This window comes from Phocoena sinus, chromosome 14 (assembly GCF_008692025.1).
Source record: "Phocoena sinus isolate mPhoSin1 chromosome 14, mPhoSin1.pri, whole genome shotgun sequence".
NCBI classification, from domain to species: domain Eukaryota; kingdom Metazoa; phylum Chordata; class Mammalia; order Artiodactyla; family Phocoenidae; genus Phocoena; species Phocoena sinus.
Genome location: NC_045776.1, coordinates 41,445,468 through 41,470,276, shown reverse-complemented (window position 1 = coordinate 41,470,276; position 24,809 = coordinate 41,445,468). Strand labels below are relative to the sequence as shown.

General features: G+C 38.0%; 1 protein-coding gene across 1 annotated transcript in view; it reads left to right on the top strand.

Annotated features, from left to right (window-relative positions):
- ASXL3 (ASXL transcriptional regulator 3) overlaps positions 1–24,809 on the top strand; it is a 143,201-nt gene that overhangs the window by 98,457 nt on the left and 19,935 nt on the right. The window contains exons 8-9 of the mRNA XM_032602786.1: positions 20,384–20,480; positions 22,613–22,718. Of these exons, the coding sequence (XP_032458677.1) occupies positions 20,384–20,480; positions 22,613–22,718 (203 nt within the window). The remainder of the gene's footprint in view (positions 1–20,383; positions 20,481–22,612; positions 22,719–24,809) is intronic.

The window sequence follows — 24,809 nt, the reverse complement described above, 5'->3', positions numbered from 1 at the left end:
TCCATGTGTGCTCTGTTTTATTAAGCTAAATATTGTGTGTGTGTGTGTGAGATTCATTTTGTTGTGTGAGGCAGTAATTAATTTATTCTCATGCCGTGTAGTATTCCTTTGAGTGATTACATCATTATTTCCTTATTGAATCTTTTGATGGACATTTGGGTTGTTTTCAGTTTGCACTATTTTTAGTGGTACTGCTCTGAACACTATTGTATCTATTTTGGTTTGCCTAAGTACAAAAGTCGTTGGAGTATATGCCTATGGGTCTACTTGCTGGATAATAGAATTTGCATATATTCAGCTTTTTAAAATAGTATTAAACAGCTTTCCAAAGCGGTTACCCCAATTCTACCAGGAGTATGTGAACATTCATCTATTCCACATCCTTACCAAGACTGGAAATTGTCAGTGTTTCTAATTTTATATTGTGATTTTAATTTGCATTACTATGATGACTAATGAGGTTGAACAATATTTTATGTTTTTTGTATATTTGGAATAGTCCCTTTGGTGAATTACCAGTTCAAAGTCTTTAGTCCACTTCAGTCATCTTTTCTTTGTTGATTTTTGGCAGTTCTTGCTGGTTTCTTCTCTCACATTGTGGCTTGTCTTTTGATTCTCTAAATGGTGTTCTTTGATGAAGAGAGGTTCTTAACTTTAATGTATCCCAATTTGTTGATTTTTATTACTATATTAAGCTTTTTTGTGTGATGATGAGAAATGTCCTTATGGTACCTTTAGATTTACATCTACAAATCATCTGGGGTTGAATAAGAGTGTTATATGAGATACAGACTGTTTGATTTATTTAAGTGATATCCAATTTGCCAAACATATTTTATTGAATGAGGCATTCTTTCCCCCATTGCACTGTAATGTCACCTTGGTCAAAAACCACTTGACCAGAAATGTTTGTTTCTGTTATAGACACTATTCTTTTGCATTGGTCTTTTTGTCTGTTTTCGCACCCAAATCATTTTATTTTGATTATTGGTAGCTTAATATCTGGCAGAGGCAGTCCACCAACTTTATTTTTTTTTTCTTACCTATCAGAGGCCCTTTGTATTTTCATAGAGATTCTGGAATAACAGTATCAATTTTCATAAAAGTACATGGATTTTGATTAGAAAATGCATCTAATATATAGACTAATTCAGGGAAGAATTAAAACTTTGCACACTGAATCTTCTAATCAGTGAATAATAGCTTGTCCTTCCATTGATTTAGGTCTTCTCTAACTTCTCTCAATGATTTGACAATTTCATTAGGAAAGGTCTTATACATCTTTCAGTAGATTAGTTCCTCCATATTTGGTGAGTTTTCACTGTAAATATTTGTATGTTGATTTTTCCTAGTCAATGTACTAAGTCACTTATTAATTCTAAAAAGTGTATATGGTTTCTTTTGGATTCTCTGAATATGCAATTATATTTTCTATACTACTTACAGTTTTACTTATTCTTTTAAAATTCTTTATTATGTTATTGCACTGCATAATATTGATATCTTCAGTGCAGTTTCAAATAGAAGTGGTGTTAGCTGCCTTCTGTATCTTGTTTTCAGTCTCCGGGATAAAGATTTGATGGTTTCACCTTTATGCAAGAAGCTTAATGCAGATTTTTTTAAAAGAAGGTTTTCATCACATTAAGGAAGTTTCATTCTTTTCCTAGTTTTCTGAGTTTTAATCACAAATGGTATTTTCTGCATCTATTAATATGATTTTCCCTTTATTATATTAATGTGATAAATGGCAAATTGCTTTTTCAGACATTAAACTTTGTATTCCTAGAATAAACAAAACCCACACATACATACATATAAATGCAATTTGCTTATATTTTGCTTAGGATTCTTACATTTATGATCCAGGGAAATTTTGGCTTGTAGTAACTCCTTTCTGGTAATGTCTTTGTCAGGTTTTGCTAGTAAGAGTAATGCTGTCCTCTTAAAATTATTTGGTAAATACCCTACTTGATGGGAAAGTTTGCATAGATTTTTTTCCCAAAATGCTTGGAAAAATTCACTTACAAAGTTTCTAGGCATGGAAATCTCTTTGTGGGAAACTTTTAATTACAGATTCAATTCTTTTGTAGATGTAGAACTTCTCTTAAATTCAGTCGGTTTTTGTAAATTATGGTGTTTTGAGAACTATGAAAATTTTAACAGTTCTACTGAAGTATCGTTGACATAGAATAAACTGCACAGTGAAGGTGTACAAGCTGCTATACGTGTTCATGCATGTTCATCCATGGAACCAGTACTACAGTTCAGATCAACATACTCGTCACCCCAGAGAATTTCCTCGTGGCTTTCTGACCTCCCTACCTAATCCATAAGACATTGTATACCCCACTTCCCTATTTACTTAGATATTCTTTAATTTTTTAAATGTTTTATAGTTTTCAGTGTACACCAGGGTTTGTCACCCTTGGCACCAATGATATGTTGTATTGGATCATCTTCTGGTGGGAGGCGGGCTTGGGGGAGGGCTGCCCTGTGCACTGGAGGCTGTTTACCGGCACACCAGGTCTCTACCCACTAGATGTCAGTAGGATCCCACACCTCTAGTCCTAACAGTGAAAAATATTCTCTAGGTATTGCAAAATGTCCCCAGGGGTCAAATATCCTAAGGCTAAGAGGTTGAGAACAACTGGTACAGAGGATCTGTCTCACATCTTTCATTTGGATTTATTTATTCCAAAGTAGTGTTCATGCCATTGTATCGTTCTAAAATTTCATTTTCTATTTGATGCTGGCATTTAGCGATGACATTGAATTCTATGGATTGTGATCCAACAATTTTGCTAAATTTACTTGTTAATGCTAATTTTTTTTTTTTTTTTTTTTTTTGGCGGTACGTGGGCCTCTCACTGTTGTGGCCTCTCCTGTTGCGGAGCACAGGCTCCGGACGCGCAGGCTCAGCGGCCATGGCTCACGGGCCCAGCCGCCCCAAGGCACGTGGGATCTTCACAGACTGGGGCACGAACCCGCGTCCCTGCATCGACAGGTGGACTCTCAACTACCGCGCCACTAGGGAAGCCCAATGCTAATAATTTTTATAAATTTAGGAAAAAAACCTTGAGATGGCACTTCAAAAAGTATGTTATAAAAATGGCCAATAAACATATGAAAAGGTTCTCAGCTTCATTGGTCATGAAGTAAACACAAATGAAACCACAAAGAAATACACTGCACACCCAGGAAGATGGCTAGTATTGCAAGCAAATAAACATTAAAAAAATTTTTAACTCATATATAGACAATAACAAATATTGGTGAGGAAGTGAAACACATAGAACTCTTGCTTTGGTAGGAGTTTTCCACCACTATGAAAAATGGTCAGACAATATTTATTAAAGTTCATTCAGCATTTAAATTCCTCTATACCCAATGGAATTAAATATATGTTTACCAAAAGACATGAGCAAAAACGTTTATGGCCATACTGTTTCAAAACCTAGAAAGATTCAAAACCTGGAAACTACTGAGGTACCCATGAGCAGCAGAATGTATAAATAAATGTCTGTGTAGTATTCCAGTGTTTGTATTTACTGCAATGAAAATGGATGAACTACCTCTACTCATAAGTGTGGATGAATCTCACAAGCATATTGAGGGTAACTGCCCAATACAAAAGTGTATGTACTGTGTAGTCGATCTCCAAGGTCAAAACGGACACAGCTAATCTGTCGTGTTATATTATCCTTAGGGATTAGTACTTGGGAGGTAGCACTATTTTGTTTCTTAAAGTGGATGCTGATAACATGAAAGTGTTCAGTTTGTGAAAATGGATCAAACTATGTACTTGTAATTTGTTCATTTTCTATATATGTTACACTTCAATGAGAAGTTGTACAAATTAAAAAACAAACAGTTATTTTTCTTTCCATAATTTGGCTCTGCAATAGCCAGTCTGCTCTGTCACACATGCAAGGAGAATTCCCTTCTCACCACTCACCGCTCTCCTTCTCACCACCACTTCCTGGTCACTCCACTCCCACCACAACCCCCAGCTACAATATCATGAAGTTTGTAGATCTGTCTTAGAAGCTGAGCCATGGCTTTTGATCTAGACAAAGTGTGTTATTTTTCCCCTTCTTGTTGTACCTTGTTTCATTGGTAACTCATTAAGGTTAGCTAGGAAACTGTAATTAGCATTAGTGTCAGAATAAAAAATTGGGTCCACATGGGTCCACAGCTGGAATGTCTTGACTAGAGAGAGTTGTTCATAATTAACTTTTTTTTTTCGTAATTTGAGTTTCCTCTTTCACTTGATCATATTCACTCGGGGAGGGATGCCTATGAACTTCTGAAAACATACGGTATTCAAAGACACAAAAAGTAGACTCTCCCTATTCTTCTTACTAAAGACATATATATCTCTATAGTTAGGAAACTGTGTAAAGGGTACAGGGGATCTCTGTGTAATTTCTTACAACTGAATCTCCAATTATCTCAAAATACAAAGTTTCATTTTTAAAAAGGCAGATAATAAATGTATAGAGTCAGATCCCCATTTACCATTTAAAAAAAATCTGTTTGAAATAGTATTCATTCCAACTAATATAAAACTTTCCTTGAATTTTTGTCCTTGATTAGAATATCTAATTTACAGTTCCCTGCTTAGATATGGATCTATTGGTGAAAAATGTAACATTTTTTTTCATTCAAACATGAGAGGTTTATGCATTAAATTATTGCCTTTAACCATATAATGAAATATATAGATTTTCAGTTTACCTGACCATATGATACTTTTGATTCTATTTTTTTTATTGAATATTTGGGAAGTTTTGTTCGATTTTTTTTGGAAAAAAAAATTTACCAAGACTTTATTTTATAAAATGTCTACAAAAATTTATGATAACGTAAATTTGTATATAAAACACTGCCTTATACACATCATTGTATTCTTTTCTCTAACATTGCTTAAAGATGTTCTTCCCTTTTTCATTTTTCCAGATTTATGATTTCATTTAGATTTTCTATTTGGTTTCCTGTATTATAGCCCAAGAGAGCAATTTTGTCATTTTAGAATCAATGTAGATATCTTTTTTTTTCCTAATTTCTTAATTAACTAAATAACATATTATTTTGTAAACAGATGTTTGAATTTATTGTATTTCCATAATTTATTTACTCCTTTTGGGGAAACAGATTTTTAAAACATTTCTAATGTTGATGGCGTTCACATTTGCTCCTTCTTTTTGCTTTTATATGTAAATCTGGTGAATATTCTTCCCACTTAATTTTTTATTTGATTTTGTGCCATATGCCTCAAACTGGCTTTCAAAATACACATGAGTTTCTTCCAAAACTTCCAAAACTCCAGGGAGTTTGGCTCCCCTGCCCTAATTGTGTAGAATATTTATATAACTGCACTTGATTCCTGTTTATGAGGTAAGAACCATATCCCGGGCTATCCGAACTCCCAAATGACTGATTGTTCACTTGTTAGTATATGGTTATTATTTATTTAGATGGAAACATTTTTCAGTTACAATAATGAACTGTGTCACCGGTAACTGATTTTTAAACAGCTTGGAATTTTAAAAACCACTCTTCCTTTTTATCATTTGAATACAGTTCGGTGGTTGAGTTGATTGTTTGCATGTAGGTCATACGTGTCCCGTGGGTGAGAGCATATGGTGTGATTAGATCACTCTGCGTTTGTGATGGGGTGGAGGTCTGTGGGTATCCCTCGCAGAGGCAGTGCTGCATTTTTACAAGTACTGCTTCCCTAAAAATTCCTCTCTGGGCTCCCATATTTTCATATTTTTGGTCTAGTCACTTGTATATTGTTCGGCAATACAGAATATCTGTCAAAAAGATTAAAATTCTACCCATTCCTGCAGTTGCTGGAAAAACCGTGATACAGTCATAAAATTTACAATCCTTATTGTCTTACATTTTCATACTATATGAAATTAATTAGTTTTGCATATTCCTGCAATTTCTAATCTATGAACAATAGATTATTCTTTAGGCATTATTATTTGCTTGCTAAGATGAGATAGAGAATTAAAGGGAAAATAGATAGTGTTGTTTTGGGAAAAATTGAGAACTATTGTTGATCCTACAGTTGCTGTAATTTTGCTGAAATTCTCGTATTCCTTTTTAAAGTGTACTTGTTCATAGTAGTTTGTCATAAAGTATGATTTTGACTCTTTGTTTTCCACTTTACATACTTATTGCAAGATGCTCGCTTTAGTGATTCACCCTTTATTAATGACAGAAAGAGTATATGGATTACGACATGTTAGCGATTTCTCTCATTCAAAGAAGAGCTGTATTTTAGTTTTAAAGTCTGATCGTTGCTCCTGCTGTTTACATTGGCACACCCAAGTAAGCCTGACATTCATTAAGAGTACTGGCTTGCAGTCCTGAACATAGAGAGGAGAGATATGGAAGAATTTAGGTTACTGAGGAAAGAGCCAATCATTTACCACGCTTTCATATTTCAGAATGCTTTCCTATTTCACCTGTTGATTGCACTACTAGGTGACAAAATGAGTTTTCTTGTGACCGCTCCACAGCAAATGCTCATCTGATGTTCTCTAAGTTAGTTTTCCTAGGAGGCTTTCTGCCAAAACTGCTACAAAAACTACTACAAAATTTTTGGTTCAGAGCACCAAGGAAGGCTTTAGGAGTCGATGAAATTCCTGAAATTGTGTCCATTATGTTGCACGTGTGTATGCATGCACATGCGTGCTTTTGTCTCTTTATTTCCAAGATGTGTTAGTGAAGGTAGAGACTATGTTGCTGTAACAGAGAGTTCCAGAAAAGGGCAACCCAAACGTAATAGCAGTTTTTTCTCTCACATAATAGTGCACAAGTAGCGTTGGTCCGTGGGGATTGGGCAGTTCTACCCTTTAGAGTTATTCTTTCCCAGTGGTTGAAGCCAGCACATCTCAAGGACTGTGGAGGGCAAGCTTACAGAAGTAACACACAAGATACACACATCATGTTTGCTCACATTCCTTGGTTGAGAACTTAGTCTCCTGGCCACATCTAACTACAAGAGAGTCTGGGAAATATCCTCTCTAATGCTGCTCCAACTCGGAGGAAGTGTGTGTAACTATGCAAAGATAAAGGACAGAATGGATGCTGAGGGATTAGCAGCCTGCCACACAAGAGGTTTCATCTGTAGTTTCATCCATAGTTTTCATCAAATATAGAAAAGGTACTGTGAACCCAAAACATTTAAAACCACTGATGTAAAGTCCTCAGAAATAGTGACCCTATTTTACAATGCATATTCTGTAAAGCTCTTTTACTGTCTTAAAACAAAAATTACAGAAAAAATAACTTTCCTACACACATATTTTATAAAAATATAAATTATGTATTGTAATTATAGTAGGCAAGAGAAATAAACAGAAATTATTATTAATGAAATGTTATGTGTTCCAGTATGTAAATGGCTGGCATAAGCATCTTGGAAGGCTTGCTGGGGAGTAGAATAATGCACATATATGTGGAGTGACTGTGATTGCCATGGCTGCAGTTGGAGACTGATACACGTATAGCAGACTGTCGATACAGGTTTGGAGTTAGCTTTAGTGATGCAGTTTTCCATGAACAACTTTCATAGAAGTTCTGAACACAGCAAGTTGCAGTTTTCTCTCAAAATACACATTAGATACATTTGATATCTACTGAGTTTTCCAAGAAAGAAAACTCAGTAGGTATCAAAACTCATGCAAAAAGATGGTGTTATATTCTAGCCTTGGACCAGCACAGCAGGCGTTTTCCTTGCATGCATGTCCTTTGAGTCATTTCTAAGGCATATGGGGTGCAGGGCATTTCTCTATCGTGTGAATGTGGGCCCATTGCTGGGCCTCTGTATCTTTCCACTCTGCCCTCTAAAGGCTGGGAATATTCCCATAAATGTAAAAATACCTCCCCACCCCACTCTCCCCAGCAGACACACTTCAATTAGCAATTCTTATTTCTAGAAACTTTTCTCCTAGACGTCATCCTTGTCTCCCGCTCTTTGCGGTTCTTAAGGGGTACCCCTATACTCACATATACACTGTGGTCCTTGCATCTCAGTGGTGTCTATTCACAGGCTTTAGGACAGCCATCTTCAAGGATTCAGATCACCTTAAGTGGCCACAAGTGCATGGAATCACGCCACTCCTTGAGCTTGTCAGCACCTACTTTCTTCCTTACTTAACAGGCGCTCCTTTGGGCTTGATCTCGGGGATCACAGTCGTTCTTTTTTCCTTCCCTCTACCAATGTCGTAGAACCTTGGTCCTGGAAGAAACATTCGAGGCCTTCTATCTTAATCACTCCATTTTACAGACCTTGTAAGTGAGTTTCATATGGTTACAGTAACTTGCCTAAGGACATGTGGTTAGTTCTAACTCTAAAGCAGGCCAATTATTGCTCCCATATTTCCCTTGAGAAGCGAGCATCCTTTTTTATACTGTCCAAGTTTCCCTTCCCTCAGCTTTAGACCACAACTCATCTCCTGAGTTGATGGTATCCTCTAGACCCATGGTGTGTGCGTCTCCCCGCCACCCTTTCTCCAAGTGTCCCCCAGCCTCCTCATACTGGTCCTTCTTTCTGTGTGGCCCATGGTGAATTTACACTAGGAGGACCCATGGCAGCTCTACTCTATTTCTTTTTGCTTAAATTTGCTTGTTAGTGCTGAATTCATTTATTGGAAGGGATCTTTCCAAGCCCCTTGTCCATTTTGTGGTGACAAGTTTAGTTAAAATTTACAGTTGGTAAAGTACCTTACCTGGAAACAAGTTGAGTGCACAGTTTGAAGTGCAGTGAGCTCAAATGAAGGTGAAGATGTTCGTCCGTTGGCAGACGGTCCGTCTCTCCCTCCTCTCAGCACACCCCTCGACAGCATGTGACTCAGGACGGTGGACATGAAGCTCAAGTGAGGTCTCAGTGTTTCACTTTATTTTATTTTGTTCCTGCTTCCCATTGAAGCAGTTCATGGTGGCCATACCCTGGAGTCAAGTACAAACACAAAAAGTCACAGACCTCATTTTTAAAAAGAGAATAATAGGTGTACGTATAGGAAAAACCCAACAGCATTTGAATTATGTTTCAATGGCAATTTTGTAAGAGTGACCAGGACATGGTTCAGAAAGGCCATGTTTTATTCTGGCCTTTGACAACAGTTTGAGAGTTCACTGAATTGGAGTTTTAAAGACACGTCTGTTGAGGGGTCGAGTAATAGAGTCTCACTCTGTGATTCTCTAATGCTCTGATTTGCTGTACTTTAGACACCAGGTAACCGTTCCTATAGTGAACACAGTGTGCAGAGTGTCATTCCCACAGAATATTCTATGGGGAGCCATGCTCTGAGCTTTCAGGAGTTTGAGAAAGGCCACTCTCATTGGCATAGTAAAGGCTCCAAAGCTCTGTAGTGAAGAAAATTGTTGAACTTTGTGTCAACAACGTTAATTGAACATAAAATTATTTCCCTAGGGATATCTCAAGGATCCCTATCATAGAATGTATTGGGGAAATGAGGAAGTAAAGGAATGAAGGTTAGGTGTGTCATGTCTGTGGCAGAAGTAATTCAAATATCAGGGATGGGCAGGCATTCTCTCTTACTAACAAAAAGAGAGCTGTGTGTCTTAGGATTTTCATTTAGGTGCTTGGTGTCAGTTTGATTTAGATGGCATGTTTGGCATTTTGTTATAAAAATTTACAAGCTGATTTAGAGTCTTATCTTTATGAAACTCTACCCTTATAATGTGCTATAAGTTGAACTGCTGGCTTGTTATTAATTTGCATTGCAGTCCAACTTTTTTCATGGTCTTTGGCCCTCTTTGCAAATGTAATTTCTTTCTCCAATGAGCTGCACGCTCTCTTCAAAGTGGAAAATGTTTAATAGATTACTCAGTGTAATACTTTTTTAGCTGTATTCGTCCAGCTTTGCTCAGGTTGCAAGAAATGGAGATCTGATGAGTTGAGAGTTGGGGGACTTGAAGTAATTATGGGGGAGGAGGAAGGAGTTAAATGCGTAGACCTCTCTCTTCTTTTGTTATGTGATCTGGGATATCTTGGTTCTTCTCAGGACATCTCTTATGGTATTTCAGACCTTATCTCTTTCCCTGAAACAGGGAGGAGGTGATTAATTGGTTATCCTTGTTCATAGAATGTCTCTCTGTGACAGCTTTGTCTTTGACACTGATCTCTGAGCCAACGAGCTTTGGCCTGGGTAGCAGGACTGGTATTGCTCAAGGCTAAGGGGCTGATTTCTCAGAAGGGAATAGTAGCATTCAGGTGACCAGCCAGCACTAAGGCAGGCATGCCTACCTGGTACACAGGCTCTCCAGCTGTGATACCTAGTTTCAAAAGCAGATAATTCCTTCCAAATGTTGCTTCTTGGATATCATGGTGTCTGTGTTCAAGTGATGTAAACTTAATAAAGTTCATACTTAAGAATTCCCAGATATAAAAGATCAGAGACTAAGCACTCAGTAAATGATGGCTAGTATTATTATATATTGATCTTTTGAAACTTCACTCTTTGTAAGTAGTATCTTTGAAAATTTCACTCACTAGGTAGTGGTTGGGTTCTTTACATTTGTTATTTCTAATTCATGTAACAGCGTTGCAAGTAGGTTTGCTTTTTCCATTTGAATAATGAGACAAACAGAGACTAGGAAGCTGTTATTAAGCACCTGGAGCATCTTCAGACAGATATGAAAATGCAAAACTGGGATCAGCAGCCCAGTTTTCTAACTTTAAATCCAGCCCTCTTTCCACTGTGACATGCTGTGTTACTTACTTAAGGAGAATGCCACGGACATCTTTGCACATATCACAGTTTGTTTATTGTTTTAATTTATTTGTGCAACCTCTACATCCTACTCTGGTAGGATTTAAAGTTTTTGTATATATGTAAAGTTTAAATCCTACCAGAGTATTCCTTCCGTTTTCTGTTTTGCTGCACAACTGCTTAATTTGAAAATATACATTGTGCACACTTTGGGACGTTGTATTACAGTAACATAACCCTGGTGTTGATAACCCCCTAGGTGAAGGCTAAAATCCGTTGTCTGCTTTTTTCCTCTTTGCTACTTTACATCAAAAACAATAACTAAAAGTAGCTCCTGCTCTTATAAGCTCCTACATTCCTTATAAAATCAATTGTTTATTCACCCTAACAAAAGTATCTTTTGGGTACCGTCATCAAAAGACTGGATAAGGTTACATAGATGCATCAAACAGTGAGACAGCTAAACCACAACAAAATTATTTTATTCAACAATATTTATTAAGTACATACTCTATCATGGAGTGCAAAGCACTGTCCTTACGGAGATTACAGTCTGTTCTTTCTTTATAATCCATCTTCTTTGATAATGCTGCTTGGAGTCTTGTATTCTCTCTTTTAATCCCCTGTACACAGATACATACACATAAACACACATACACACAAACAGACACATTGGGGGTACTCTGGGGTGTGTCTGTCACACCTACTACCCAATAATAATAATTATTATAGCTAAACTTCTTGATATCTTTCCCTGAACAACCACTAGTCAAAGCATTTTACATATATATCGAATTTTTTTTTTTTTTTTTTTTTTTTTTTTTGCTGTACGCGGATCTCTCACTGCTGTGGCCTCTCCCGTTGAGGAGCACAGGCTCCGGACACAGGCTTAGCGGCTATGGCTCACGGACCCAGCCGCTCCGCGGCATGTGGGATCTTCCCGGACCGGGGCACGAACCCGTGTCCCCTGCATCAGCAGGCAGACTCTCAACCACTGCACCACCAGGGAAGCCCACATAAAGGTTTTGAGTAGAAGAATGAATGGCTGCATGTTAATTAAAGGAAGCCCCATGGTATAATAGAAAAGGTATTATTTTGAGGGGTCAAATCCTGTTTCACCACTTACCTACCTCCCTGGTCGTAGCTACTAAATTAATTAGAGTCGTTATTATAGTTATAAATACAACTGTAACTGAACAATAGTAGATTGGGCCATTGTTTAACTGGGGAGAGAAGTAAACTTCAGGTATAGATATTAACAGACTATTAACGGGGAATTAAAGGCATACTGGTACCCAGGCCTGGGAGTTCTTATGACATCTTTTTCTTCTCTAGGTACTTACCTGTACTACTATAGCGAACATGACCTTTTTTCGGTCCCATCCTAGATACTAAGCTCTTACGGCAGCAGAAGCCGTGTGTCCATTTCACAGTTCTTGGCAAGTAGTTCTTGGCTGCTTATGAAATGTTTGTTAAAGAAGTGAGTGACTAATAGATAGTCACTTAAACACAGCTGTTCAGTGTATTAAAGTGGAAACAGTGATTCATTGATTCCCACAACCTTATAACAGAACCTTATTTTATCTCTATAAGGACATGAGCTTTCTTTCAATAAATAAAGCCCTAGTATTCTGTGGTTGCATTGGAAGTTTGCTTTTCCATTTTCCTCCCACAGAGGGAACATTGATGAAAATACAATTATGAGAGAATGTCTTTTAAGGTACACACATTCTCATATTTGCTAAAACGTGTTTAAATTTTAGTTATATTCATTTGGATCCAAAACAGTAAGTCATTTCTCATCAAGCCCTATCAGATTGTCCCAGTGTGTGGCCAGGGGTTGTCCACAAAGTTTAATGAAAGAGATGAACCATAAACATCAAAACATACTTCTCTAATTTTGAGAGGTTGATTAAAGCTTGGTCTGTCCATGACTTGACTTCTGTCTTTAGATGTCTCTATTTCGTTATTTTTACCTGTTTCACCACAGGCTACATCTTTTCTGAGCAGGATGCTGACACATTAGAGACATTATTGAATAGAGATTCCTCCCTTTGCAGTTTAAAGCAGGGGGATTCTTAGCAAAAGTGGCAGAATGTAAATGTGTAAAACAATGTCATTAGAAAATGGTTTTTGTTTTTAATCCAGGAGATTAAGGGAAATCCCATGTAAGTAAAGGAATCGAAACTCAATATTTAAAGTCTTTTAAGAATCAATATCAGGATTGTTTTTCCATATGTTTTTAATACCATATACATCCCTCAAGTGAGGCTCTTCTGATTGTATATGCTGAAATTCGTAGCACCAATTATGAGAATATCTTTTTCTCTTATTTCTAGGGAATTCCTTTTCCCTGTTAATTGGGTCCTGAGAAATTGCCTACCAGCAGGTCTTACTCTAGGGAATGGCCTTCCCAACCTCTAATTGAAGACCTCCTCTGCCAACCTGGAGGCTTGGGCAGGTGTCTGGTGGAAGGCAGAACAGTTCTCTTGGGAGGTGCGAGAGATTCCATTCCAAAGGCAATGGTTATCTTAGCTAAGTGGTTGGGTTGTTTACAGATTGTGTTTCTAGAGGAAGAAAACTTTATTACACACATATAGATGTACATGAATGTATAGATATAGATATACAGATACATGGACATATATGTGTTTATATGGTTTTTTTTGTTTCTTTTTGTTTTTTTTTTGCGGTACGCGGGCCTCACACTGTTGTGGCCTCTCCCCTTGCGGAGCACAGGCTCCGGACGCGCAGGCTCAGTGGCCATGGCTCACGGGGCCTAGCCGCTCCGCGGCACGTGGGATCCTCCCAGACTGGGGCATGAACCCGTGTCCCCTGCATCGGCAGGCGGACTCTCAACCACTGTGCCACCAGGGAAGCCCTATATGTATTTTTTAATGAAGTGATAGTCTATTCCCACGAGACCAGCTGTTATTTTGTCATTTTATAATCTTCGTTTTCAAAGCCCTTTGCAATTTACATACATGAACATCTCATTTAATAATTAAATGTTGCCCACTCCTCTGCCTCAAGGACTTTATTCTAGTTAACAGTTACACCTGCCATCATCCTAAGTACAGTGGATCTTCCATCTCCCAAATTCTTCCCTGCTGAACTTCATACCTTGTGGATTCTGTCCCAGTGCTCAGCAGTGATTCCCAGAGCAGCAAGTAGTATGAAGAAAAGGAACCAGCTCGACTCAGAAGAGAGGCTTTTATTATAAAATCAACTTTAATGGCCTATCATAACAGTGATGATAAAAGCCTTCTACTTTTCCATCTAAATGTTGATTTTGGGGGGGTAGTATTTTCTGAGATTTCTCTTTTGTTCACGTCAGCTTAATTCCATGGACACCTAAAAAAAACGAGGTGGAGGGAAGATGAAAATGGTGTCGGGTTTTTTTTTCTTTAACCTCCATATAATTCCAGATAGTCTTGATTACTGCTTTATAATGATAGTCTCTATGTATTTAAAGAAAAGTTGTTATATGTATTTATAGTTTGATATGATTTTTAAGAGTAATGTCGAATAATTGTTTTCTGCAGTGGGCTTTGAAATTGAGGTTGTTTAGGCTTATAGCGTCATCCTTTACTAGTTTTCACTAATTTATTTATTTTTAATATTTGATTTTTGGGGTATACTGAAAATTATCCCATGTCCAGATCTTAGAAATTTGCATTCATGTTGCTTAACAAGGATTTAGTACCTAGTGTGTGCAAATTCATTGTGCTAGGTTTATCTCATTTGACTGCTTCTGACAATAATACTTTCACAACATTTAATGCATCATTTCCCAGACTGTATTCTGGAGAACACTTGTACTTGTTCCATGAGATATTGATAATCGTTCTGGAAGAGGATTACAGGGTTTAAAAGTTTGCGAAATACTGCATGATACATATATTCTTAAGGGTTTAAAGTAAATTCTAGCATACTTGAGAATACTTATAGTGAAGAAAACCATTTAACCATATTTAGTAGATATAGGCTATATTTATTGGATGGTAGAATCAATTTCCTTCTAGATAGATTACCCATTAAAATTATAATTACCCCTTAAAATTCCTATTTTTCAAAGCACAGTTTGGGAAATATTGTCTTAAGGCAGTTTTAGAAATAGCAATTAAAAATTGTTGGCCAAACTGTCCTTAGTATACCGCTGATCCTCTCTCCCTTACTGATACTGTCTTTCTCAGAAGCTCTCTTTCATTCTTTATGCCTAACTTTATGCTGAAAGAATTACATTTTCTCTTAAGGATAAAACTTGAGCCGTACTTTTATAGAGTCTTCTGAGCCATCTGAATCATACTTAATCGTAAGGCAAAAAATGAAAAATTACCCTTTAGAAAGAATGAATATCCTGACTTTAATTCCTACTGGGGTATAGGATACAAGGGCTCTGGATGCTTGATCAGGGTATAAGAGGGTCAGTAATAACAGCTTATAGTCTCTCTGCTCATTACGCTTTTGCTTTTGCATTAGACTCCTGGCTGGCCTCTCACTGACTAGGTTGTCTTTGCTCTAAAGACCCTATTGTTTTATTGGACACAACAGCTAGTATAGTGTACTGTACACGGTGTTGACCTAAGTAATTGCACGTGGCTCGATAGATATTAGCACATACACAGTACAGATCTTCTTGAAACTCTTTCTTTCCTTTCAGCTACGATGCCATCTGCTTTGATTTTCTTCCTACCTCTGGCTGCCTTTTCTCAGTCTTCCTAACAGGATTTACTTCTTCTGCCCATTCCTCCTACGTTGGTGTTCCTCAGGGCCCTGCTTTAAGCTGTCTTCTCTTTTGGTAAATCCTTCCTGGGTGTTCTCATCCATATCCATGTTTGCAGTTACACTTTCTTTGCTACTAATGACTAATTTTCTGTGTTCGATTCCTTCCTCACCATTGAGCTTCTTCCCTGAGTTCCGGCTCTTGATTAGATCATCTTTACTTGGATGCCTTCATGATGTCCTTATATTAGCATATCCAAAGAAAGACCCATCATTTCTTTGTCCAAGACACTTCCCCTCCTGTGCCTTTTCCTGTCCTGATGGCTGTTTCCAGCATCTACCAAATTATCCAAGACTTGTTCTTGGCCATCATCTTTCATGCCTTTATCTCATTCACCACCCACACACACGCTCACTCAGCCCCATCATTTCTCGTTCCCTTATTCCTCCTGGAGGACATGCATCTTTACTCCCACTGCCTGAACAGTCTTAAGACTTCTCGTCATTTGTTCCATGGCCTTCTCTTGGTACTTCTCGCCAGAAGTCCCTGTTTCTTGTCCTGTCTTTATCCAGGGCATTCTTTACACTACATGCAGAATGATATATCTAAGACATCAATTTGGAATTATAATCAGCATCTCAACCTTAATTGTTTCAGAACTAGTGTTTTCCGTTGTAATAAATAGCAATTTCGTAATTTCAATTGCCAAGGCCAGGAGTCTTTGGTGTCATCCTTGCCTGCTTGCTTTCTCTCATACCACACATCCAATCCATCATCAAGTCCTGTTGGCTCAACCTTCAGAATATAATCAGAACCCAACCATTTCTCACCACCTCTACAGCTGTCAACCTACTATTTGGATTATCTCAATAACTACATACTCAAGTCCCTGGTGAGTCTTTATCTTCTAAAACTATGCTTTCCAATACAGTAGCTTCTAGCCAGCAGTGACTATTGAGCTTTAGAACTATAGGTGATCTGAATTGAGATGTGTTATAAAAATATATACTGGATATGAAAAGATTAGTATACAAAGGGAATGAGAAATATCTCGTTAATAATATTTCGTGTTGATTATATATTGAAACAATAACATTTCGGATAGGTTGGATTACATAAAATGTTACTAGAATTAATTTCATGTTTCTTTTGCCTATTTTAATGTGATTATTAGAATAATTAAAATCACAGATGTGGCCCAATGTTTATATTGCTTTTGGACAGCTCTAAAGTCTTTTTTTAAATGCAGCAGTCAGAGCTATCCTTTTGAAATGTCAGATCTTTTCATTTGTCAGGCCAAAATCCCAGAGGCTTTCCAGCTCGCCTGGGGGAAAAGCCAGTCTTTACAGTGGGCTCCGAGGCCCAGTATGATCCTGGCCCCTCAGACCCTGTTTCTCCTGCTTCTAAAATCTTTCCATCTCTTAGGGCCTCCTCGCAAGCCCCACCCGAGGGCCTCTGCATTTACGTCCCTCCACCAAGCACGCTCTCCCAACCATGGCTACGTGGCTCCTTCTTCTCTCATTCAGGTTTCAGCTCCGGTGTCCTGATCAACAGTGAGCATTAGAGAGGCTCGTCCTGGACACACCATCTACATCAGCGGTCCACTTCCCCGCACACACTTAGCACGAACCTTTTCATCTTGTTTTGGCTTCGCTTTGAATCGCTCCCCATTACCTGTAGGATGAAATCCAAATTGCTGAGTATATCTAGGTGTCCCCTTATGATTTAGCCACTTTCTGACTCTCCAGCACATTTCTCACGCTTCCTCTAAGCAGCCCACGTGCCACGCATTCCGAATCACTTGCAAGAAACCCCAAATTAGAAAAAAAGGGATAAAGAATCTTTTAGAGGTGCAAAGGGTTATTATTAAATGTAAATATATTCTCATACAGAATTAACATTCCTCAAACTTCAAACATTGGGTGGTTTTCAAGTAGCAATAACATTTTAATCCTTTGAATTCCACTGATATCCATCCCATAAAATGTACGTTAATATAACTGACCCCAAAGGCAAATGATATACTCACCAATAGAGACTTAAATCTCTGTGAAAGGATCTCTCCACAAATAAGTTTTCCTTTAACCATACTTATTTTCTTCCACAACAGCACAGAGTTTTTCTCCTTCTAATTAAAAAAGAAGCATAGCTTATCAATAGCTTATTTGGATACTTCACTATAAGGGAGTTTTTAGAATGAATGTTTCTGTTGTGGGTAATCAGAAAAACCGGAATTTATAGCTCCGCGATAAATAAATCAATAAAACTTTCAGAAACGTGTATTGTTCCAGCTCATTAAAATGCCATGTCTTTTGGACAGTATTTCTTAAATGCCATAAAATTAATAGTGTATTTTAAAAGTTTTATTGGCACATATTTAATTTAGCCCTAGTGTTTAATTGTGCTGTCTCAGACAGGCTGGAAGCCTGGCAGTTAATATTATTTTTCGCTTTTAAAAGAAAAACATTTTCCTCCCGGGCTAGCTTCCATATTCTTGAATGTGTTCATTTCACACTGCCTTGCATTTTCATGTGCTGAAATCTTGAGACTCTGTCAGAGCTAACCTGGATCCGGTATTTCTTTGTGTTTTAAAATTATGCTGAAATTTCAATTAATAACTAATCATTCCCCTGGCCTGGCAGAACACACCAAACTAAAATCCTATATGTCAGCTACCGAAGTTAAATTTTAAATCTTTCTCTTACACGAAGCAAAGAGCAATAAACATTTATTGAGTGCCTGCAATATAATAGGCATTGTGCATGGACTCCAAATTGTGAAGCACCATGCGTGTTCTCAAATGTATAAAATCTAACCTTTTCCATTGTGTCTTCCATAACTGTACCTCATAGTAAACCAATTCCTTTTTCTCTTCAGGGCACTTACCTTCCACCTACTAGTCCTAACTGTTGGGGACACAGCACCAAATGGCATCCCTTGACTCAGTTCATATACTGCGTGCCAGGAGATAGTGTCCTAGAAGTGTCCAATTAAAAGGTGGGAAGGCGAGGCCATTTAGCCACTCACATCTTGGGGCTGTGGTAAGACCCTGAGGTGGGACACGTGCGTGGCGATGTCACTGTACGTCACAGCCGTGCTGAGCTCAGGTGAGTGGGAGAGATGCACAGGGACCAGAACCATCTGCTGTATGGGGAATATGTTCAGAATATAAGGGCAGAGCCTTTTTCTTTACTGCCACCGTATTGCCTGCACCCAAAAAGCGCCCGGTACACAGGTTCGTGTGAGTGGCTTAATAAGTATCTATTGAATGAAGATGAAATAATTGTGAGTAAACAGTGAATCCGTGAATGAACAAAGTCTTGCCTGAAATTTTCCAAGTGTATTGAATATTTTAGTATGGTTATCAGTATCTCCTTAAATGAGGAAACTCAGGATCTCAAATCTGTGGCTGTCATGATGGCAGCATCCAGGATGTCTCGCACCTGTTCAGTGTCTCTCTTTTCTGGACTTGTTGACCATTATCCGGCTCTGAGTTGCTAGTATAATAGTTACTTTTAGACTCAGTATTCTCCTTTGCTCCCGAATGATGGTTTAGCTGACATATTCATGAAGGCATGATTTGAGTTAAATTTAAAAGAGGGACAGTATTTCAGTGGGTGAAAATGGGGTGTAGAGAAGACTGAAAACGAACAAAAACACGGGGCTAAGACGTGTCTGAGTGTGTTTTCAGATAGCAGTGACTTATTAGCGCTTAGGACACATGGAGGTGTCTATGAGAGTAAGAGGAAATCTTTGAAAATGTAACTGGAGCTACAGTTTGCCACACTGACTCAATAGCAGGCTAAAACATCTTCACGCCTTCATGAACGGTCCAGTTACTGATTGTTTGTGATGTTCCTCCTCTACAACAAAGCTCCCACTATGTACTGTATACTTTATATAAAACCATTCTGCCCCAATCCTGTTACTTGCCCAAGACCCTAACCCATTTCACCTCTGGCATCAAGTTCTTCCTAACCACTCACGTCCACCTAGATACCCTCCCCTAGCTTTTTTTTTTTTTTTTTTTTTTCCCCTTCTTAATTCCCACTCGCCTCATTCTTGGCATTGTTTAACTTTTTATGTGTTCTGTCTTCACTCCTCAACTACATGAGAAGCCAGCCAAGGACAACACTAATTATTTTCATCGCCTGTGTCAGCAAGCAGAGTACATTCACAGGGCAGATGCAGTAAATAGTTGGAAAGTTAAAAGCATCCAGTTCGATGATGCTTATCCAAATCTCTTCTATACGTACATGAATTTGAAAAATAATAAATTTGAGGAAAAAGGTTAGTAGCATACAGTTGCACAGATTTTAAACTTTGTATACCTGTTTTCTGTGTGCACCCAGAGAGGTGAGAAGAATAGAGCGAAGGGTATGTATGACAGTGTGGATGTATTTGTTTTAATGTTTCAGAACTTTGTCGTCTGAACTGAACCTCAGACAGTGGAAGAACCCAAGTGATCAGACTAGATTTCTTTAGCTTCCACAAACTTTAGAGAATTTAATTTAAAAAATAATCTAAAGGTGTACACATATGTAGATTTTTAATTTGGTACCATTTAAGGCATATAAAGATGACAAAGATATAAATTTTTTAATTAAATCACATACATTTGTTATACTCACCACTGATAATGGAAATGCCTGATACAGATTTCCTTTAAGTTGATGTATTTAGTCATTATAATAGTCACCGTAAGCAGTGCAGTTTTCCTACTAGGAAATTCATCTTTTGTTAGATTCCTTTCCTCCCTGCCTTTTACCCTGCTGTTTCTCTCTTGCGCTCTTTCTCTCTCTCTCTCACACACACTCACACCCTCAGTTTTTGCTTCTTCCCTGCATACTTTTGCTTTGAATTATTCTTGATGGAATCTTGGTTTTGTCGGCTTATTTCCTAGATGGGAAGTGATGGAATTTTACGCCTCAGTACTTCAGCTCTAAATAATGAATTCTTTGCATATGCAGCACAAGGCTGGAAACAGCGACTGGCAGAAGGTAAGTTTCTATTTCCCATTATTGTTTGACACATTTAAGTCAACAGACTGTACTGAGATTTGCACCTTTCTCTGCTTCCCAAGTCATTTTCCCCCCTGAAGTATACATGAGTAAAAACTCACATCCTATTTCAAATGACTTCATTAATTCTTTCGTTATACTTTGCATTTTTGATGTCCAGTATTTTTATTAATTAATTAACTTATTTATTTTTGCTGTGTTGGGTCTTCGTTTCTGTGCGAGGGCTTAACTAGAGAAAGTCCAGTATTTTTGAAGAAAGCATGACGTTATCTGGAACATAATAAAATTTTTTGATATGGCAAGATTTTCTTTGTAATAATCATTTTAATTATGTGTTTGATGCATTGTGTATTCTCTAATGTCCGAGAGCCTGGAAGAATCTTCTTTTAATACAGTCTTCCCCTGAAGCCACCACTTCATCTTATCATTCCTTTAGTCACCAAGCTTCATGAAAGACTAAAAAATACCCGGTGTTACCACATTTTTACTCCCTTAGCCACTCACATGTTTATGGTTGGGTGTGACCCCACCGTACACGATGGGAACAGTCCCCTCTAGAGAATACGCATGGCTTTCTCATTGCAAAGTTCACTTTCCTCTTCTCAGTCCTTGGCATCTCATCTTCTGTCTCCTGTGTCTCACTTGTTATCTACCCCATCTAATTTGAAACCATCCGCCTTCGACATTCATAATATATTTTAAATTGTGTCCCCAGGCTACCTTTCTGACAGCCTTTTCTCACCTTCCTTCAGGAGCTCCTGTTCTTTCACCTGATGGTAAATGGTGATGTCTCCACCATTCTCCTCCCTGCTATTTGCTTTTGCAACTATTCCCATGCTCTAAGAGCCTCATTCAGCTGGTTTCAGCTATATAGCCCACATGCTGAGAACGTCCAAATCTGGCTGGAAGTCCTCTTTCCCAATCCTTTGCTGCTCCATTCCACAAACCTGCTGGATCTTTCCAGTATCAGGCACCTTAAAACCAAAATGCCAGTATTTTTTTTTTTTTTTTTTTTTTGTGGTACGTGGGCCTCTCACTGTTGTGGCCTCTCCCGTTGCGGAGCACAGGCTCCAGACGCTCAGGCTCAGCAGCCATGGCTCACGGGCCCAGCCGCTCCGCGGCATGTGGGATCTTCCCAGACGGGGACACGAACCCGTGTCCCCTGCATCGGCAGGCGGAGTCTCAACCACTGCGCCACGAGGGAAGCACTCTCTTCCCTTTTAATGTCTACTATTTCTTCTGCCTTCTGTCTACTAAGGTCACCCCCTTTTCTCACAGCTCCTCACTTTGAAACCTTGATGATGTCTTTGTTCCTCTTCCTTCTCCCCAGGTCTGTCTGGTTATGAACTGTTACTTGTGTCTTTGAATCTTCTTCAACATTCTCAAGATGCTGGCCTGACTGTAATCTCCATCTCTCATCTATGCTACTCAGTAGCCTCCCAGCCAGTTTCTAGGTTGCTTATTTGGCCATATTCCTCCCTCAGTGAACACCGCCAGGACCTCCCTCTGTCTCTTACAGGAAAAATTCAGGGCTCTCTTTAAAACATGTGTTGGGTAATTGGCCACTGCCTACCTTTCCTATTTCATTTCATCCTGTGGTCTACTCATAACTGGCCACTCAAAAGCACGTAAATATACGTATTCATATCTCTGTGCCTTATGAACTAATTACTGTATGAAAGCTTGGTCATCTTTCAAAAGCTAACTCAAGGATCAGGTTCTATGTATGGTCTTCCCTAATCAGTTTAGGGAGGATTAAGTACTTTCCCTTCATTTATTCTTATGACCTATACAGGGCTTTCCACATTGTGTTATTATACTCAACTGTGTGCTTTTTCTTTCACCAGACTGGTTTCATCAAGGACAGTGAATATACACTTTCATTTACAACGCCTAGCACTCAGTACATTTGCTAAATGCTTTAGAGTCTGTCTAAGACTAAATGACTGAGTGATGTTCATAAAAAAAGGAGCTGTAGAAATATTATCAGTACTCAGCTTTTTTACCTTTTGGCCTCCAGAAAAGTTTATTCAAATTAGTTACATGTTTTCTTTATTAACTGGCAAAATATATGACAACTTTTACTCAACATCTAAGCATTTTCTTTCTAGGAGAGTTTACTCCAGAAATGCAATTGCGGATAAGGCAAGAAATTGAAAAGGAAAAGAAAACAGAACCCTGGAAAGAAAAATTCTTCGAACGGTTTTATGGAGAAAAGTAAGTACTAGAGTATCTTCGTATCCTCTTCTCATTTCTCGTAGAAGGAAATGAAAATGTAATTCTCTGTTTCACTTAGCACATGCTATGAAACTTCATAAACGTGTGATAAAAGGCAGTAGTCTCTCAGTGTAAGAAATTGCAGATAAAATTATAGTGGCACATCAGCACTTAAATTTTAAAAAATGCATTTTCAAGGGTTTATAACTTGTCCATGAAAATTCATTTTGGACTGAAAATAGCACATGAAATTCTATAGAAGTCAATTTTGGCTTTCCTAACTGGATTTTAGTAAAAATCTCCTGTTTTTTGTTTTTTTTTTAATCTAAGCATTTTCATTAATAAATGCGTTAGAGATAAGTAGTCTTGGACACATATTTAATTCTCACATTTTTTTCCAAAAATTTTGACTCTCCATATACATTTGTTTAGTCCTTATTTGGGGGAGAGCCTGAGGTATTACCCTTTACTCTATCCATTTTCCTCTTTACGTAAAACCACTTTTTAAAAAGCATATTTTATTCAAGTAGTTGATTTGCAGTGTGTTAATTTCTGCTGTACAGCAAGGTGATTCAGTTATACATGTGTATACATTATTTTTTATATTCTTTTCCATTATGGTTTATCATAGGATATTGAATATAGTTCCCTGTGCTATACAGTAGGACCTTGTTTATCCATTCTACATATATATATAATAGTTTGCATCTGCTAATCCCAAACTCCCAGTCCATCCTGCCCCCAGCCCCACTCGGCAACCAGAAGTCTGTTCTCTGTGTCTATGAATCTGTTTCATAGATAAGTTCATTCGTGTCATATTTTAGATTCCACATATAAGTGATATCATACAGTATTTGTCTTTCTCTGTGTGACTTAACTTCACTTAGTATGATAATCTCTAGGAACATCCATCCGTGTTGCTGTAAATGACATTATTTCATTATTTTTTTTATGGCTAGGTAATATTCCATTGTGTATATATACACACCACATCTTTATCCATTCATCTTTTGATGGACATTTAGGTTGTTTCCATGTCTTGGCTATTATGAATAGTGCTGCTATGAACATACGGGTGCATATATCATTTTGAATTATAGATTGGTCTGGATATATGCCCATGAGTGGGATTGCTGGATCATACGGCAACTCTGTTATTAGCTTTTTGAGGAACCTCCATACTGTTCTCCACTAGTGACTGCACCAATGTACATGCCCACCAATAGTGTAGGAGGCTATAACCGCTTTTTAATTTATTATTATTATTTGTGTATGTGTGTGTTGTAAAACTAATACCAGGCACACCTAAGTATGGTACTGACTGAGCTAATTTGAAAGTAGTTTCTCCTTTGCCTCATGGTTAACAGGAACATATTCTCCTTGGGCAGAATTTGAATCTCACAGATAGTCAGATCCCTAAGAAAGAAAGAGGGATTTAAGAGCTGACAATTGACAGCAACGTTAGATCATCATGGATAGAGTAATTTGTGCTTTAATTCCCACATACACAATTAATGCTTGAAAGTCGTTATTTTTTTTTCTCTAGTCCAACTGCTGTAGAATTTTTACCTGTAACTTGAAAAAAAATTTTTTTTACATCTTTACTGGAGTATAATTGCTTTACAATGGTGTGTTAGTTTCTGCTTTATAACAAACTGAATCAGTTATACATATACATATGTTCCCATATCTCTTCCCTCTTGCGTCTCCCTCCCTCCCACCCTCCCTATCCCACCCCTCAAAGCACTGAGCTGATCTCCCTGTGCTATGCAGCTGCTTCCCACTAGCTATCTATTTTACGTTTGGTAGTGTATATATGTCCATGCCGCTCTCTCGCTTTCTCACAGCTTACCCTTCCCCCTCCCCATATCCTCAAGTCCATTCTCTAGTAGGTCTGTGTCTTTTTTCCTATCTTACCCCTAGGTTCTTCATGACATTTCTTTTTCTTAAATTCCATATATATGTGTTAGCATACGGTATTTGTCTTTCTCTTTCTGACTTACTTCACTCTGTATGACAGACTCTAGGTCCATCCACCTCATTACAAATAGCTCAGTTTCGTTGCTTTTTATGGCTGAGTAATATTCCATT